At 33.1% G+C, this 19,116-nt stretch overlaps 2 protein-coding genes across 3 annotated transcripts; one reads left to right on the top strand and one right to left on the bottom strand.

Moving 5' to 3' along the window:
• The first annotated feature begins 901 nt into the window (after positions 1-901).
• On the top strand, positions 902-18,266 carry Daxx (Daxx-like protein). The gene is made up of 12 exons (XM_071772468.1): positions 902-1,327; positions 1,513-2,695; positions 2,807-3,472; positions 3,578-4,440; positions 12,410-13,202; positions 13,630-13,827; positions 14,034-14,698; positions 14,918-15,184; positions 15,348-15,472; positions 16,750-17,171; positions 17,263-17,468; positions 17,624-18,266. Exons 1-12 carry the CDS (start codon positions 1,178-1,180, stop codon positions 17,753-17,755), a joined length of 5,670 nt encoding a protein of 1,889 aa, XP_071628569.1. The 5' UTR covers positions 902-1,177; the 3' UTR covers positions 17,756-18,266.
• Kfase (kynurenine formamidase) lies at positions 4,531-7,861 on the bottom strand. Of its 2 annotated transcripts, XM_071772626.1 has the most exons (8): positions 7,713-7,861; positions 7,540-7,630; positions 7,083-7,184; positions 6,102-6,236; positions 5,623-5,701; positions 5,320-5,511; positions 5,078-5,213; positions 4,531-4,879 (listed from the first exon to the last, which is right to left on the bottom strand). In XM_071772626.1, exons 1-8 carry the CDS (start codon positions 7,725-7,727, stop codon positions 4,733-4,735), a joined length of 897 nt encoding a protein of 298 aa, XP_071628727.1. In that variant the 5' UTR covers positions 7,728-7,861; the 3' UTR covers positions 4,531-4,732. The 2 variants fall into 2 exon arrangements, with proteins under 2 accessions (XP_071628727.1, XP_071628728.1); XM_071772627.1 differs by lacking the exon at positions 6,102-6,236.
• Positions 18,267-19,116: the final 850 nt, after the last annotated feature.

Raw genomic sequence — 19,116 nt, 5'->3', positions numbered from 1 at the left:
ACAGACCCGTATTAGCATCTTAAGACATTACTTAAGCCGGTCTTAAAATAAGAACCGACTATGAATACCGGCCTAAGGGTCACTTCGATCAAGCTCCGATTAATTTAATCATTAATTAGTCCACTGAAAATGACCAATCGCATTTGTCAATCTGCTTAATGAGCAAATACGATTGGTCATTTGCTATGGACTAATCAACGATTAAGTTAATCGGAGTTTAGACAAAATGGCCCTTAATGTAGAGTGCGCTGTCGACAGCATGCATAGAAAGCACGCATGCGCAATAGACTGTTGCGCAATTGACATTATACCGATACTAGCGTACTCTATGATAAATTCTCTCTTTTTTTTGTTTGGATTAAGGCTAGTTCAGACAACCTTACGTAGTCATAAAATATATCAAAACGTTCACCAATCATACATCTGACATGGAAGACGCCATATTGCTTTTTTTTCTAAAGTGAAACGTCATTGTATATGCAAAACCGTTTGAATAACCCTTTAAACACTTTTGCGTTTTTTCTTTTGTGACCGTTATATATAGTAATGCTTCCAATAATTCCCTTCTATATAGGTACCATACTTGAAAATGAAATTTTCCTAATAGCTGACCAATAACATTGCATATACAGACATTAACAACATTCCAATCTTCGTATTTCGGATATTGTGGAACTTTTTGGGTTGGATCCCCATCAAAATTTAGTTATTTTTTAGATTTCTATTGTGTCTTCTAGGGAAAACAGTTAACAGATTAATTTCGATCGGAATCCATTCCATTCCGATTAGTCCGTTGACGTAGCGTTAACTCATCACCGACATGTGAACTTGCATACTTGTTTCCGTACTGCTCAACGAATCGTCCACGAGACCAGCGAGATAATTAAAACCCAGGCAAGTAAAAACTGCCTTTCTGCTTTTGGAAATAAAGTTCTCGGCGCGCCTATGGTTTCCTTAAAGTTACTGTTTCCAAGAGGCCAAAAATTCATTTTTGTGCACAGGCTTCTTTTTCGAACATTTTGCGAATTATGCACAATCGCGAAAAGTACTAAAACATCAAATGTCTTCTCGATTAGATGAAGATGTTTGACAGGATGTCGTTGCACAGATTGTGGATACGGTTACCCATCAAAGTCACAGCGTTTTTCGTAATCGGTAAAAGTTTTATGTTATCAATATGTTTAACAGGAGGTCACATAGGATAATTCGAGAGGCGTTAAGCTACAAGTGTAGACTTGTTTGGTGGCACTTATTTGCTGTTTCGAATGTAACAATGGAAATGGAGGTCATTTGTATCTCGTCTGATGATGAATCTGACTCCCAAAAGGTTTGGAAATGCTTTGATAAATTTAGATGTCTGTTCAAATCCCTTTAAAATCAATTTTTGGAAAATGACAGCTTGCTTTGTTAAAAAGGAAAATAATAACAATAATAATAATAAATGAGGAATTATGAAGGATAATAACATTATTTTTAAAATCCAAATACTGATTCAGAAATTTATTGTTGCAGGAAAATAAGGATAAATTACCGACCAAATCTATAGAAACTGGTATTGGAGCCTGTGCTCATGGAAAAACGGAGACTTTATTCATCGATATTGACAAAATTGAAGAGAATAATCTGAAACGAAAGAAATTACAGACAGATACAAATGTGATAATACAGACGGATTTTATAATGGAAAAAAGAAGAAGGTTAAATCTTGATCAGGGTACATCTAAGGTGATAAACAAGTCTGTACCTAGCCAATGCTCTATAAATGTACCTGAGATACAGTTTGTGAAATCTGATTGTAATGCAAAACTAAATAAGAACCTGCCAGACCGGGAAGTGAAAACTGAAAAGATACGATTGATCGTGAAGGAGAAGAAAAAAATATCGTACGTTTCGCAGGACGTTTTTCCACTGTTTATAAGCTTATGTCTGCAAAAATGTCCAAAGGGCGATAAAAGGGATATGGATAAGATTGTTGATAAGTTAAAAAGACGTTATGAAAATTTGGATCCAATTTACGCTGCGTCAGAAAATTTTGTCACATTTTTAAATGAAAAGCGTGAAGCTATTACAAGTAATAGCAAAAAAATATACGTGCATATAGAAGAAGTGATGAACGAGATGAGGAAAAAGAAGTCCCAGGCATTGCAAAATAATGAAATCTATGATGCAGTTCCTTCCACTTCCTATGCTACAAATAATGTACCAGTTAATATTGAAGTAGAATCGAATGATGAGGATGATGCTGATAATGAAGAGAATGCAAACTCCAAGACAAGAAGAAGGATCAAAGAAGTAACGAAGGCTATGGAAAAATGTGAGAGAAGGATAAAAAAATTGGAAGAGGAGGAAGTTGATTTTAATGAGGAGAATGATAGTAATTATATGAAAGTCGTAAGGTATAAGGAGAAAATGGTGGAATTATATGATAAACTTTGTGAATTAACGGGAGAAAATGCTGATGCGGGGCGCGTCTATTTGCGTCCTAAACATTTTAACGTAACTCGAATTGTTGCTGTGGATCAAGCAATAACGAATTTTATCAACTCTAAAATTACTCGACGAAATCAAATGAAAAGAACGGGAGCGCTTATAGATGATTTAATATTCCCTGATCACAGGGACATTCTGGAATGTGTTAATCGGTGTAATGACAGAAAAAAATTAGGTCTAGACGAAAATAAACGAGAAAAAATAGGTAAGATACGTATTATAATTTTAGTTTATTTATGAGTATATTTAATTGTGCAATATATTTTGCTGTGCGTTTGATTATTATATCTATGTTATATATTGTTGACACATGTAGCACGGAAAGCTTTTGAAGAACTTGGAGAACACTTGCAACGCAGTAGGCGCAAAGATTATTGGGACACATTTTCTTTGTATCTTGAAGACACCGAAGAAGACCCAGCTATAAAAGATGAAAATTTAGCGAAAAAACTAACTGACAATCGTACTGAGGGAGAAAAACGATTAGCTGCCGTATTCGAAGAATATGTAAAGAAACAGTTTGAAATGAAAGACGAAAATAATGAAGAAGCACCTTTGGAAGAGGAGGATGAGGATGAAGAAATGGAAGAAGAAAGTATTATAGATGATGAAGATAAAAACGATGAAATCTCATCTATGACAAGTGAGAATGATAGTGATAATGAAAAAGACATAGATAAAACAGTTAAAGAAAATAGATCACCTACGGAAAAAAATAAATCTAATATAAGTGTGTATCATGCTGTGGATAAAGCTATTTCGAATAAAACTATGGTGGATACCCTACAACAGAAATGTAACAAATTACTTAAAATAAAAGTTTTGAAAAATAATGATGCAGCAGTACCAAAGAATGAGAATAAAACAATTAACGAGAAAACAATACACGAGCCGTATAGTAGCAGTACTATCCTAAAGGACGTTGTAAAGGAAATGGCGCAAGAGGACTCACCAGCGGGTTTGACAACAAAATGCACAAGTGGTATACATATTAATAAAATTGAAAATATATAAAATTAAACACATAAATAGAAAAGTCATATATATTTATTTATATGATTATATGTATTTTATACGTATGTTGTAGAAGATCTAGCAGAGGTGGAAGCAATTGAAGTATCCGAAGTGATAACAGATCCTGCACCAAAGAAGGTAACAAAGGATGTGACAGATACAATAACCGCAGTTACAACAGAACTGATAATAGGAAATGCAGCCGATCTGATAACAGAGGATGCTGCAGAGCTGATGACAGAGGATGCTGCAGAACTAATAACAGAAGATGTAACAGAGGAGATAACGGAAAACACAACAGAAATAATAACGGATGAAACAGAGATAATAACAGAAAGTGTGATGGATGAACCAATCGAGAATATACCAAACGATGAGCAACCTGAAGAGGAAAAGAAGCCTGTATTGCGATTACGTTCATTCGCTAAACCTCCCACGACTTGGGAGGACAATCAGCACAAAATGGATAAGACCACTCAAGAAAATGCGCCAAAGATAACAAACCAGAATAAAGAAATAGTTGATTTGACTAATGAAGGAACAGCCAAGCCATCGCCTGTTGTTGCTAAGCGCACTGTGCTAGCGGTTGGAAATAAAATAATTCCCAAGATAATTCCCGTAATGAAACGTCCGACACTGGTTAGGCGTATGCCGATAAATAGGAATATAATCAGCGTCCAAAATATTACAAATAATTACTTGAAGGTGAATATGCGAACGGGAGAAATAGAACCTGTCCGCGACGTCCGTGGATCTACGATAATCCAATTGCCTCTTCAAAGTACCAGTCGACAAAGTCAACAAAACGCGAATGCTGGAAACGAGACGATAGTAATTAATCGAATTGTACCTAGCAAGATTATAAGCATAAAGAAATCGACAGTGCAATCTGTCTCTAAGGAAACTGATGTGAGTTCATCGACGACCAAATCCAAATGACTCAAACATATAGCAAGGGCTGTCCTTTTAGATCATTGTTATGGAAAAAGCAACATTGATCTGATCAATTTGGCAAGATGATTAATCTTGATGTTATATGAAGTATATTCAATGTCTTTACAAAACATTTCTAATTTAAAAGCCAAATATATAAAGAGACACGTTAATATAATTAATATAATAATCCTTAATAATAATAAATCTTTTTTAATTAATCTAAATTGTATTTTATGATGAATATATAGTGCCTTAGGACAAATAATATTCCTTTAACTTTCCACATATTCATCTAATGAATGTTCGCATCCGGCTGAAGACACTTCAATATCAATTTAGCGAGATCATAGTCCGAATTCAGAAGTTCCTCCACTATGTTAAAATGGTCTATGTCTTCAAGTAAAATATATTCCACATTATCCACAATGGGAATAATTTTCTGAAACAATAATACAATTTTAGTTCGATACAAGTTTGCGCAATAACATTCAATACGTAATGGGTTTGTTTTTTATTGCTGCAGTAGGCTGCACTGAAACTTTTTGTTTTTGTCAAATTTCTAATATGTACCTATTTTATTTTAGAGAGTGTACACTAGTTCAGCTATAAAAAACAGATCTAATATTTAATTAACTACCTGGGCATATTTGCGCGATTCATCCACAAATGTTGGAGAATCACAGTCACCTACGATTACGACAACTTTCAAGCCACTGATACGACGGCCTTTCGTTTCATCTAAAGTGGAAACACTAAATGCCTTAATTTCTTCCCTGAAAGCAATAATATATGTATACTTGTTATAAGCTTCATACATAATTCTATTACATATATAATATAATTCTATTGAATTCTGTTGAAGAGAGATAAAATGCTTACTCAGTCAGTTTAAGGGCTGTCCCATGACTGGTATCAACTACAGGTTTTAAATTATAAAGGCCGCTTATTAGTATGATTTCCTTTAATAATGCAAAATATCCTTGCTGTTTCATGCGATTGATCCAATCGTCGTCGTGCAATAGACATGCAGCCAAATGCGCTCCGGCACTATGTCCAGCGATGCATACATATCTGTACATTATTGTGTGTTTGTATGTACATATAAACAATTTTTTTTTTTTTTTTTTTAGAGTTTTGTACCTAGTATACGAGTGTAGAAGAGTTTTGTATTAAATAACATACTTAGATTCTGAATCAGCCGCATATTTTAATATCTGCGTGACCGCTGCTTTTATCTCCGCTACTATATCTCCAATTCTAACTGAAGTACAAGAAAACAATACAATTCATTACACCATATATAAAATTCATTATACCAATAAGATAATCTTTTAATTTGAGAGTTTCTAATATAGTGATAAATTGTAAAATTCCGAAACGTTTTCATAAATTTTTGCGTCCAATTCCTTCCAACTATGGCTGCGGTCCACTTGACGCTACAAATACTTCGGAGCGTTCTTTTTCTCCTTCTTTCTTCATTGAAAGAAAAGAGAAGAGGAATGCTTCGAAGCATTTGTAGCGTCAAGTGGACCGCAGCCTGTGACGCGCTTAAATGATTTTATTGCAATTTTAAATTGTAAATGTGTTGTAAAGTAAACTGATAAATAATCAAGAGTAAGGAAGACAGCGGTATAATTCAATAGAATTTTGTACCATCTCACCATTCGGACACAAATCGTATCCAACTGTTATTACTTTGATTTTATTTTTAACAAACAAGGGTACCGAGAACCCAGCGACATCCTTGCTAAATTCCTGCCAATATCCTCCATGGATAAACACAAATATCGGCGCATCTGAAATATATAACTGTTTTAAAATGATGGGTAAGAAAAAAATACCATCGCTATATAGGAAGTATAATGCAATCTAACAGTTTGCAGATCTTTAAAAAAAAAACGAGCAGATTTAGAGGATAGAATATGAAGTGGAAATACTAATATGTATTCCAAAAATGTTTCCTTGATGTTCATACACTGAAAAAAAAAATTTAGATCCATAAATATTTATTTAGGTGGCTGCCAATAGCTTATTTACTTAATATAATACGTATATTTATTTAGTATTAGATATTTTTATTTAAATTAAGTAAAAATATTTAATTCTAAATAAATATGTGTATTATATTAAATAAAAAACTATTGGCAGCCACACACACACACATACTTAAATAAATATTTTTTTGTATTTAAATATTTTTTTCTCAGTGTATATTTTATTTCAATTTTACACGAATTGTACAAGAAAATTGCTGTTTTATGCTTATGCGCGTATCGTGTTTGCATATCGAAGAAATAAGTGATTCAGGCTAGACTATAGATATCGTATAATTTGCAAGTAAACGCTTCCGACCTTGGAAATAAATTGAAAATAAATTCTTATCGAAAACAAAAAGGAGAAATCTAGATAAAATAGACCGATTTTCAAGCGTGAATTTTGTAAGTTTATCCCTCTTGTTTCAGTCGCTTCTAATTCTTTTTTATTTTGAAAGAGAAACACGATTATAAAAATATAGAGATAAATGGAACAGAAAATGGTAGAAATAATTTTTTGCTGAGAATTCGAGATATTGTTCGACAAGTTTGATGCCTATATGGAAATTACCTATCTATGAATCAAGTCATCATTACATTTGTACGTACCTTTCGGTAAATCGGTGCCATATATGTCGTACTTTGCGCGCTTCGTAGGGCCGTACGGCACATTGAGTTCACATTTAACAGTTCTCCGAGTCTTGTCCGTAACTACGATAACAATTAATAACAAATACTACGTTTATGCGAGCGTTACTTCTGTAGTAACTTACGATAATAATTCACTCGTTTACGCAGAGTAAATTATCGTAAATTACTACAAAATCCTGTTTACGCGAAGGAAAATCCCGTTTATATATACGCGAAGGAATTATCATAAGTTACTGCAGAAGTAACGCTCGCGTAAACGTATTAAAAGACCTTGATCAGCGATCACATATCTGACACGCCTTTCTCGCGGCGCGATAATAATCGTAAAATCGGAAAAGTCTTAATAAGACTCGCAAAGATTTATCGCAATTATATGATTCCCGTAGAGAAAGACTCAAACCATCATCTGTACTACCTTCCGCGCAGAATGTAAAGAATCGCTCTAGCAGCTCCTCAGATTTATATCGTTTGCTCCATTCGCTCGGGGTATACAGTCGCTCGTGTTCCTTAAAGATCAAATGAGATATCAAATCACATTTAATTTTTAAAAACGTCATCACGCGAAAGTTGCGTCGAAATATTACGTACGGACATAGCCATCATCGATCAGCCTGATCAGCCAGTTGACTCTTCAGGGAATGATAAGCAATAAGTTATGACTCACAGTTGTTACTCGCGGTAATGCTCGTTGGATACTGCATGCTACCGTTTTCTTTAGATATACGATACGCTGCACTTTCCTGGCTTTGCCTGTCAAATGTGTACTATATGAGTGTGTAATATACGAGCGCTACGACTGCAAGTAGGTTCACGTTAGTTTATTGCAAAGGTGGAAAGTGAAGGTTAATTAAATTCACATACGAAGACATGTCGGTTTCTTCGTGTTATTGCGACGCGGTTATACAGATTATTTTTTTTACAAATTTTATGTAATTCAGGATTTATCCGATTTATCGCGTAGATTGCTCCATTATAGATATATGTATAGTCGCTATAATTATAAATATCTTCCGATAGGACAGATTTATCCAATATGAGATGGACAAAGTCACAAAGCATCAAACTTCTCGAAAAATTATTGAATTTGCAGCAAAAACATTATTTCGACTCTTTGATCTATTTATTCCACGTCTTTATATTTTCATAATCATGATTTTTTTTAAAGCTTGTATGAGAAAGCGTGGTAAAGAATAAAATTTATATATTTTGTCGCAATATATATGTATGTATGTATGTATGTATGTGTGTATATATGTATGTATATTATGTTATGATATTATGTATATTATGTATATATATGATTATGATTATGAAAATATAAAGATGTGAAATAAATATCTTACAAATACATCTACTATAAAACGCAATATTTTCTTATATATAGGTATATATATATATATAATGAGATATTTATTTTTATTATAATAATTTTATTTTTTATCAAGATTTTATTAAAAATCTTACATGGAATTAATATTTCTTTTGTAGGTAAGTTTGAAAAGAAAGAAAAGGAGGAGAGAAGGGGTAAAAACAAAAAAGCTCAAGGAAGCACAGCAAAGAAGGGAGATGATGGCAAAGCTGCTGGCAAGAGTGGCAAGAGAGGTTGTGCCACATTAACTCCAGAACTCGCCGCGGTTGTTGGCGCAAAACAAATGAACTTATGTCGCGTCATTAGTAAAATATGGAGCATCCTAAAAAAAAGGAATCTTTTGGTAAGTATTATTTGTAATCATTTATTTAATATTTTTTTACTTATTTTCTATACATCAATATCTTCTGTGTTTTACTTATTTTAATATATATATATATATATATATATATATATATATATATACACAGGGTGTACTAGACTGACCGTATCACCCGTTAATGGTAGATTACTCAGATTATTTGGAGACAAAAATCCTAATGCAAAAATGCTGCTACAGTGTTTGAATGGGAAAGGTTTAAAGTTCACTAATGTGCTCGAACATTGTGAACTTAATGTGATTGAAATTTTATGCACTCAAGGACATCGCATGTCAAAACGGCTCTTCCACATTTTACTCAACTCGATAGAAATATTTGAAATTATTATTCACTTTATTTCTTTGTACACTGTTCGCAAGACCGACGAATATCGGGATGACAAATTGGCAGCCTCGACATTTTGTCATTAGAATTTTTGATTTCAGGAATCTGCCATTAACGGGTGATACGGTAAGTCTGGTACACCCTGTATATATTACATATACGTACTTAACAAATATCATGTTGCCAAGAAAATGACTGTTTTTACAGGACCCTGAGGATAAACGGTATGCGATTTGTGACGACGAATTATTGAAGATATTCGGCGAAAAGCGTATCCGAGCTTTTGGTATGATGAAGTATCTGAGAAATCACATGAATTTTTAGACCATTCTTACACCATTCGGCGCGTACTCTGCCGCTAGTTTCATAGCTAGTTTTACAGTTTTTGTAATTTTTGTAATTATTTTTATTTTGAAAATATTTCTTCTGGAAAATAAATGTATATAATATACATATATGTATATTAATATACAATTATAATATAAATGTATAAGAGAATATTGCGTTTTATTGTAGATGTATTTTTTACATGATACAAGATTTTGTAATAACTTACTATATATTTTCAGACAATGCGATATTCATGTTTATCCTTTCGATATAGTTAAATATAGTGCAAGATTTAGGGCCGGTTGTTCCAACAGCTGTTGGTAAATATACCTACCTAACACCTAATAGTTAAATCATATGTATGTCTTTGTTTATCCTTTACATTAGACAAAGATAGATATATGATTTAACTATTAGTTAGCTTATAATACATATTTAAATATTTAACTAGATACGTATTATATATACAGTTATAAATTATCATACAGTACATACGGTCACTCCAAGAGACTCATAATTTATAACCAGTATTAGTAATAGATTATCGTAAATTTGTTCCTACTACGTTTGATATTTTAAGTTTCTCTTTCGATTTACTTGTCATGAAAACAAAATGTGCGTTATGTATTTTCTCCATATTAGAAACTAAATAAATAAATGATGAAATTATTTTGATAACGAATATATGACAATATACGAATAACAAACATAATTATATTAATACCTCCCTTTTTATTCTAAAACTTTTATATTTCAAATCTCTTCCTAAAATGTATTATTAAAACGCATTAATATACGCTTAAAACAAATAACGTTTTGAAAACAATATAATGCTTTAAAACATATTTTAAGTATATGTTTTAAACATAAACGTTTAAAATCCACTTCTAAAAATATGATAAACTTGCAATTATGCTGTTGCTGCAATAGCGAAAATAAGTGAACAGCGGAATGATGATGTACTTTGTTGCGTATAGGAATGCGAAAGGCCCGGGCACATAGAAAAACTTAAGCAGTGAGACTTAAAGCAGTAAGCAAATCAGCCAATTACAGTCCAGGCCTTAAGACATAACGTAAACGGTAGCGAATCAGTGCCGTTGATTTCCTTACTGCTTATGTCTTACTGCTTAAGTTTTTCCATGTGCTCGGGCCTTAACTATTACAATTTTATCTTTTTTTAACCGAACGAACGTATGAGCGCGTTCAGCAGAACAAACCGCTCAGTAGCAATCGAACGTGATTGGCTCTTACTTTTAGAACAAACAAATCAACTTAGCGTGTTGATAATAACACTAAGGCCACGTTCCGTAACGCGCATATGCGCGCATTTTCTATAGTAAACGTTACGTATAATACTATAGATAAATGCGCGCATATGCGCGTTACGGAACGCAGGGTATATGGCTGCGGTCCATTTGATGTTACAAGTGCTTCGAAGCATTCTTTTTTTTCTTCTTTCTTCATTGAAAGAAAGTAGGTGTTCTGCTGAACGCGGTCAAGTCCAGTGTCGCCAGAGACGGGATTCTGTGCTGATATTCCATATACTATGTTTACGCGAGCGTTACTTCTGTATATATAGTAACTTACGATAATTTCTCCGCGTAAATGGGGTTTTGTGGTAACTTACGATAATTCATTCCGTGTAAACGAGTGAATTATCGTAAGTTACTACAGAAGTAAACGCTCGCGTAAACGTGTGTACCTATAGTAATAGTCGGTTCGGTTCTTATTTCAAGACCGTCTTAAGTAATGTCTTAAGATATTATGCTAATACGGTTCTGTGATCATGGTTTATGACATTTTAAGATTGTACTTAAAATGTTCTTAAATATAAGAACCGATTGACGTACAGTTTCGCGCAGATTTTAAATATAAGAACCGACTATATATGAATACCGGCCTGTAACTCCTTAACGACAGTTTGGCGCAGATTTTTTACCATATATAATACCCGCACAACTACTAATCGTAAGTTACTACAGAAGTAACGCTCGCGTAAACGTATTAAAAACGATACCGAAACTAATCGTTAAAGAATTACAGAATCCCGCTACAGAAATATGAGACGCGCGGCCTCGTCGAAATAGAGATGGCGGGGATACTCACACAAAAAAGGAGAGCCACGTGCGTGTGCGCTCAGCGCTTCGGTTGCATTCGGTCGTCTTCGGTCAATTGAAAGAGAGCACCCATATGATTTTCTGTCCTTTTTCCTCCCGCTCGAGCCGTGATACGAAAGAAGGACAGAATATCATATGTCTGCTCTCTTTCAATTGATCGAAGACTACCGAAAAGCTCTGAGAGCACACGAACGCAACTTTTCTTTTGTATGAGTTTTTTTTGCCACGTCGCATTTCTGGCGACACTGCGGCCAACGTAATCGCCGACACGCCGACAAAGGTTACGATTGGAATAGGTATGTGTATTCGTCGAGAATATTCAAACCAGATTCGAAGAAGCAAGTGAAATACGTATCTTCGATCCCTTTTAATTGGAATCTACATAAATGAACTGAACTGTCAATTTTCTGCCTGCGTTTATTTATTGGAAGCTATTAGGAAAATAAAATCTATAATACACGTGTATCATGCACGTGCCTTGACAATGGGAGCTTTCCGGCAAGCGACACAAGTCGACACATACGTTCTATCTTTCTTTTTTTATTAAATAATGAGTAACAAAGACAAAATGACATTTGTGTTAATTTGTGTCGATTTGTGTCGCTCGCTGGGAAAAGCCAACTCCCAGTGTAAACATCAGTCAAAGTGTGAAGTGACATATTGCGTTGCAGGTTCGGCAGCAGTCAAAGGAGATATCAAATCGGCTTTTAGAACGTGCCAAAAAGATAGCGAAGAACGAATACTGCATGTGAAGAAAGTTGAAAGACAAAGAAGATTGCTGTTACAAGAATTTGGCGCCGGTTGCCAGATAATATATTTTATGTCAGCATGAGGCCACTCTTTGAGGATGAAACGCCGATAAAAACACCAGAACCTAGTACTGCCAAGCCTTCGTCACCTGAAGTTAAAGTTATAAATATGTCTAGTAGTGACGAGTGCATTAGAAAAGAGCGTGACGTGGAGAAACCTGATGAATCACCTGTGAAAAAGATTGAGATTGCTGTTCAGACAGCACTAGAACCAACGTGTCCAGCAGAGAACAAGGATGTACAAGTAGAATTACCTGAAAAAGGCATGCATGTGCCACATCCCAGCAGAGATGCAACTGCACGAGTATCTGATCCGATTGAATCAACAATTACACCGGAGACGGACGACGGTAACAATAATTTGACAAGTTCTGAGAATGGTAAGATGATTGTTGAAATTGATAAGAAAGAAGTAATTATAACATCTAAAAAGAGAAAGATTAGCGTGACATTATCAAAGCAACCGTTATCTCAAATTTATCAAAAGGTTCACTCAACGTCTGTTAATTCTAAAGTGACATCACCTATGAAGAGGTTTTCGAGGTCTCAGTCAGACTCTTGTCTAACTTCTCAAGAGAAGACGAAATGTTTGGATATGCCAGACGCAGCTACTATAAGAGTTGATATACACATGAATGAGTTTGCTCAAGATGAGACAGATGCATCGCAGGAAACAAGAGTGTCGATAGATGCTAGCGCGGAAAGCTCACAGACAGTTTCAGGCCCGAACGATGAAGGTCAATCTACAGGTAAGCCGTATCGAGTTCTGAGTCAAATGAAAAGGATTCGGATAAAAGATACTTCAGATACGTCAACGTCCACCGCCTTTGCAAGCGCACCGCCAAAAAGGCCTCAATCAGTGTTTGACGTTCTGACTAACGTCACGCTGATCTTAGAAATATGTAGAAATAGAGCTGATGTTTTGCAAGACCTGAATTGAGAATACAAAACATCAGCTCTGTTTCCACACAGAAAATTCCTTCACCGCGTACAATGATGACGCCATCGAAGATTCCGCACCGTGATAGCATTACCAGAATGCTTAGATTTAGTTTGAATGAATCTTAGACTAAAATGATGGTACTGTGATATCGACACAAAAGGACCGGTCTACCATTACAGATCCATCAGACGTTTGTCAGAAATCTGGAGCATTAGAACGTATTTCTATTTCAGAGCAATCATCATCCAAAGTCTGTATATACAAAAATTCCCAATGTAAATTATTGGATATGAAACTTGACGACATTCACGATTATGCTTTAAAAAATTGTACTGAAAGATTGCAAAAATATCAAGACCTACAAAATTTATATACAGAAAGAATAGCGTCTTTAACTGACCTCATCGAAAAAGTACGAAATGAACAAAAAGGTAAAATATTAAAGTATTATTAAAATATTATTTATTTAACATATGCAAATTTTAATCACCCATGACATGAGATATTTTTATACTATTGAAATTTTCAATTAAATCTGTATAATTTATCACTAACACTTGATAAAATATCAGATTGAATATGTTAATAGAACTTTGTTTTTGTGCGAAACTTTAAATGCATTACATATTTATTGCAGATATGGATTTTTCGCTTATTAGTCCAAGCGATAACACTAGCTTAATGCAAATTTCTACACCAAAATCATCCTGTAATGATGCACAAGCAGTACGTAGATGGAGTGACCCTATAGAAGCAATTCATGCTCTACTTGGAAGAACTCTCCTTGAGTCACAAAGAATTATGCGAGGAAGCGAAGCAGCTTCAAGGAATGAAACTTTATGTGATGCGGAAATCCAGGCGATCACTTCTACTCCTCGAAGTAAATTAGTGGACACTGTTAAAACGCATGTACAGGAATCCAAAGTAGTAGAAGGCAGAGCTGAGCCAAAAATTAATAGTAATGAAAAATTTAATATACATCTTAGCCAAGTTGAAATGCAGCAAAAACCTCAAGCACGGTCGGCAACAAAAACATCGGGGCGTGACTTTTATCCTCCGTGTATATTTTCTCTTTACGAAAAAGAAGTAGTAGAGTTTGTAGAGAAACTGAATAATTTGGACGAAATTATAAAACAAAGTGAAAATTTGGACAAAGCAAGTACCGCCTTTGTAGCTTTGAAAAAAACTGATAAAACACTGCATAGAGTATCGTCTTTTAAGGAACTTGATCTAAAAGAGAGTGCCTCATTAAAACGTGAAAAAGATGATAGCATTACAGAGGAACTTGCTTCTACTTCAGGGGTAAGTAACATATCTTTATTTGTACATTTAACATTTTTTATTTATGCACAAAAATATAAATGAGAAAAAAGAGGGAAATATCTGTATATATATTAAATATATGAAGTTTACTTATAACATTTGATTTGACATGTTAAAAGCACGATAAAATAATTAATACTATTTGGCAAAGCGATTTCTATGTATGAATACTATTTTACGTGTTATATATATTTTTAGACAGCAAAAGAAAACGATTTTATTCCTATTGTAACCGGGGTTCCCTGTAGAGAGACTGAGTTTGTAGAGAAACTGAATAATTTGGACGAAATTATAAAACAAAGTGAAAATTTGGACAAAGCAAGTACCGCCTTTGTAGCTTTGAAAAAAACTGATAAAACACAGCATAGAGTATCGTCTTTTAAGGAACTTGATCTAAAAGAGAGTGGCTCATTAAAACGTGAAAAAGATGATAGCATTACAGAGGAACTTGCTTCTACTTCAGGGGTAAGTAACATATCTTTATTTGTACATTTAACATTTTTTATTTATACACAAAAATATAAATGAGAAAAAAGAGGGAAATATAAGCATGATAAAATAATTAATACTATTTGACAAAGCGATTTCTATGTATGAATACTATTTTACCTGTTATATATATTTTTAGACAGCAAAAGAAAACGATTTTATTCCTATATTAACTGAGATTCCCAAAATATCGCGCAGTGGAAATGTGACATCAATAAGTGCAAGGCCTAAATTTCCCGTTATATCATTAAATAGATTGGACAGGTAAAATTAATCTAATAATTCTGTTTAGAATAAATGTCTGAATTATATAGATAGATAGATAAATTTATTGGTCCCCTTGGGGTTACAATATACGACAGATTGGATTTACAACATACGCGTCTTTTTTTTTACCTTTTTTGAAAAAGGTAATTTTATACTGATATATATTTTATAATGTTAAGCAGGGAAAAAATTTCTATTTTTTATTTTTTAATTCACGAAATTAGCTGTAACAAATTAAATTTGTATTGGAATTGTACACTAAGAGAAAAGTATTTGATATTTATAACTCTATAATTGCATAGTAAAATAATTATAGTTGAGGTTCTTATTTTTATAGTTATTATTGCTATAATATTAGTAAAAATAATCTTATATGCATAGATGTTTCAATTATGGTCATTTTCATCATATTTATAGTACGACTTGCTACACATCAAGCACAGGTTATAGTTTATAAAATCATGGTATGGCTGAATAAATGCGTATTAAAACTATGACAACAATAATGTATTGTAGTATTGAGTCAGCTATAATTTGCATTGTTAAAATAACTATAAAAATGTAGTTGACATCGAAAATAACTAAAAATTATAGTGAAATCGTAGTTACTGCAACAATTTTTTTCTCTGAGTGTATAATTTCCGTAGAAAAAGACAAGAATCGCTCCGTCAGCTCCTTAGATTTATATCGTTTGCTCCGGTCGCTCATGTTTCTTAAAAATCAAATGAGATATCAGATCACATTTAAAAAAGCGTGATCACGCGGAAGTTGCGTCGAAATATTACATACGGACATACCCATCATCGATCAGCCAGTTAACTCTTCAGGGAATGATAAGCAAGTGATTCACGGTTGTTACTCGCGGCAATCCTCGTTAGAAACTACTGCCGTTTTCTTTAGATATATGACACGCTGCACTTTCCTGGCTGTGTCTGTCAATGTGCATACTACGAGTATGCATGGACACGCAGATGATATTATTACGATATAGTTTGTCTTTTAGTATAAAATGTATTTTATTGATTGTTATCCCTGAAATTGAATCAAAACTTTAAAACGAGCATATAATAGGCACTATAAAATTGTGCAGAAGAGAGTCTCTCAGTGTTCTAGAAAAAACAGAGGAATTTCTGAGTGGAACTGCCAGTATAATAGAAAGTTACCACCTCGTTCCTTCTCTAACATGTTTTCACATCTGAGCTTACAGATTATCCCTGCATTGATAATAATTACATAAAAAAATAATATCTATAACTTACATTCATTCTTTATAGGAAAAAAAAGGAGATGGATGAAGTCATGGAATATTTTCAAGAAAAAAAAGTTAGAGAGAAGAAAAAGAAGAAGGTTGCTAGTGAAGAGTCTGAAGATGATGAGGTGGACTTCATTCTTTATAGGAAAAAAAAGGAGTTGGATGATTTAATCATGAAATGTCTTCAAGAAAAAAAAGATGGAGAGAAGGAAAAGAAGAAGGCTGCTAGTGAAGAGTCTGAAGATGATGAGGCGGAAGAGAAAGACGGATCTGAAGAGGAGGAAGAAGAAGAGAAAAAGCTAGCTAAGCGAAATTATATTAAAAAGACTCCTAAAAAACGTAAGAAGGAATCCTCCGATGATGAAGAAAGTGCTAGCGCTAGTGATGATGATACTAGCGACGAAGACTACACCCCACAGAAATCTTATTACATATCAAAAAAAAGTAAGATATTTATTTTTATTATAATAATTATATTTTTTATCAAGATTTTATTAAAAATCTTACATGGAATGTGTTAATATTTTTTTTGTAGGTAAGCTTGGCAAGAAAGGAAAGAAGAAGGGAAGGGGTAAAAACAAAAAAACTCCAGGAAGCACAGCAAAGAAGGGAGACAGTGACAAAGACAAGGGGTACTTTACATTAACTCCAGAACTTGCCGCGGTTGTTGGAGTAAAACAAATGCGTTGCTATGAAGTCGTAAGAGAAATATGGAGCATCCTAAAAAAAAGGAATCTTTTTGTGAGTATTATTTGTAATCATTTATCTAATATTTTCATACTTATTTTCTATACATCGATATTTTCTGTTTTATGATATATATATATATATATATATATATATATATACACGTACGTGACAAAGATTATTTTGCCAGAAAATGACTGTTTTTACAGGACCCTGAGGATAAACGGTATGCGTTTTGTGACGACGAATTATTGAGGGTATTCGGCGAAAAGCGTATCCTAGCTTTCGGTATGATGAAGTACCTTAAAAATCATATGAAGCTAAAACACAAATCACTTTAAATTAAATTTTCTTCAATCCCGATCTCCGACAAATTATGCGACAAATTATGTACGTATATACATATATGTATATAATATATTCCAAGATGCGTCTCATGCACCTCTTCATCTTTCTCACGTGATACATACATGAAAGTATGAAACACAAAAGTATTTCTTGCGACTTAAGACTTTAGACCATGCTGAGACCATTTTGACGTATAATTTGCTATTCGCCAATCGTATAAAACTAGTGAGTAATGTGGGTGAGAGGATTTATCAAGTGCATATTGCGTTTACCATTCATGTCGATTTGACAACGGATAATTTTCTTACGAGATCATCAAACAAATCAATCAATTCATGATAATCAATTATAAATCGCAAATCGTGCATAGTCTGGCATTAACTTTAAGGATTTTCATACTAAAGGATAGATAGTTAAGATTGTCAATAATAACATAAAACAAATATTTTTCTAATATTTCAAATATATATATTAAAAGGTATATATACACATATATATTGCTCTGTGACATTTCAACTAACACATTTATTGTATGGGCGATATAATTAATTTTAATATATATATATATATATATATATATATATATATATATATATATAATTCGCCCATACAATAAATGTGTTAGTTGAAATGTCACAGAGCAAAATTGAACGTCAAATATCAAAAGAAGTGCTTCCAAACAATTTTATTTTTAGTTTATTATTCAATAATATTATTACTATAATTGCACGCCATGTTGGTTCATGTATAGAACTATACTATGCAACGAACGTAAATCGTAAAAATATGGATAGTTTATACTGGCGAATGACAGATTTCTGCTAATGCTACAGATTGTGCGTAATTTCGCGTTTCATAGTATTTTTTTTATTTCTGTAACCTTCATTTTGAAAATATTTTTTTTTCTGGAAAATGAATGTACGTAATATATATATGTATACATAAATGTATAAGAGAATATTACTTTACAGTAGATAGATGTATTTTTTATATGTTGCAAGATTTAGTAATGACTTATTATATTTGAAATATTGCGATATTCGTGCTTATCCTTTTGATATTTAAAAATCATACCTATTATATATATACATATATATATATATATATATATATATATATATATATATATATATATATATATATATATATATATAGTACATACAGTCACTTCAGACTCAATTTATGACCAGTATTAGTAATAAATCATCGTAATTTTTTTTCTACTACGTTTGATATTTCAAGTTTCTCTTTCGATTTACTTATCATGAAAACAAAATATACGTTGTGTACTTTACTTTTCTATGTATTAGGAAACACCAAATAAATAAATAACTAATGAAATTATCCTTATAAC

The sequence above is a fragment of the Temnothorax longispinosus genome, chromosome 3 (genome assembly GCF_030848805.1).
Source record: "Temnothorax longispinosus isolate EJ_2023e chromosome 3, Tlon_JGU_v1, whole genome shotgun sequence".
NCBI classification, from domain to species: domain Eukaryota; kingdom Metazoa; phylum Arthropoda; class Insecta; order Hymenoptera; family Formicidae; genus Temnothorax; species Temnothorax longispinosus.
This window is presented reverse-complemented; position numbering and strand designations above follow the sequence as displayed.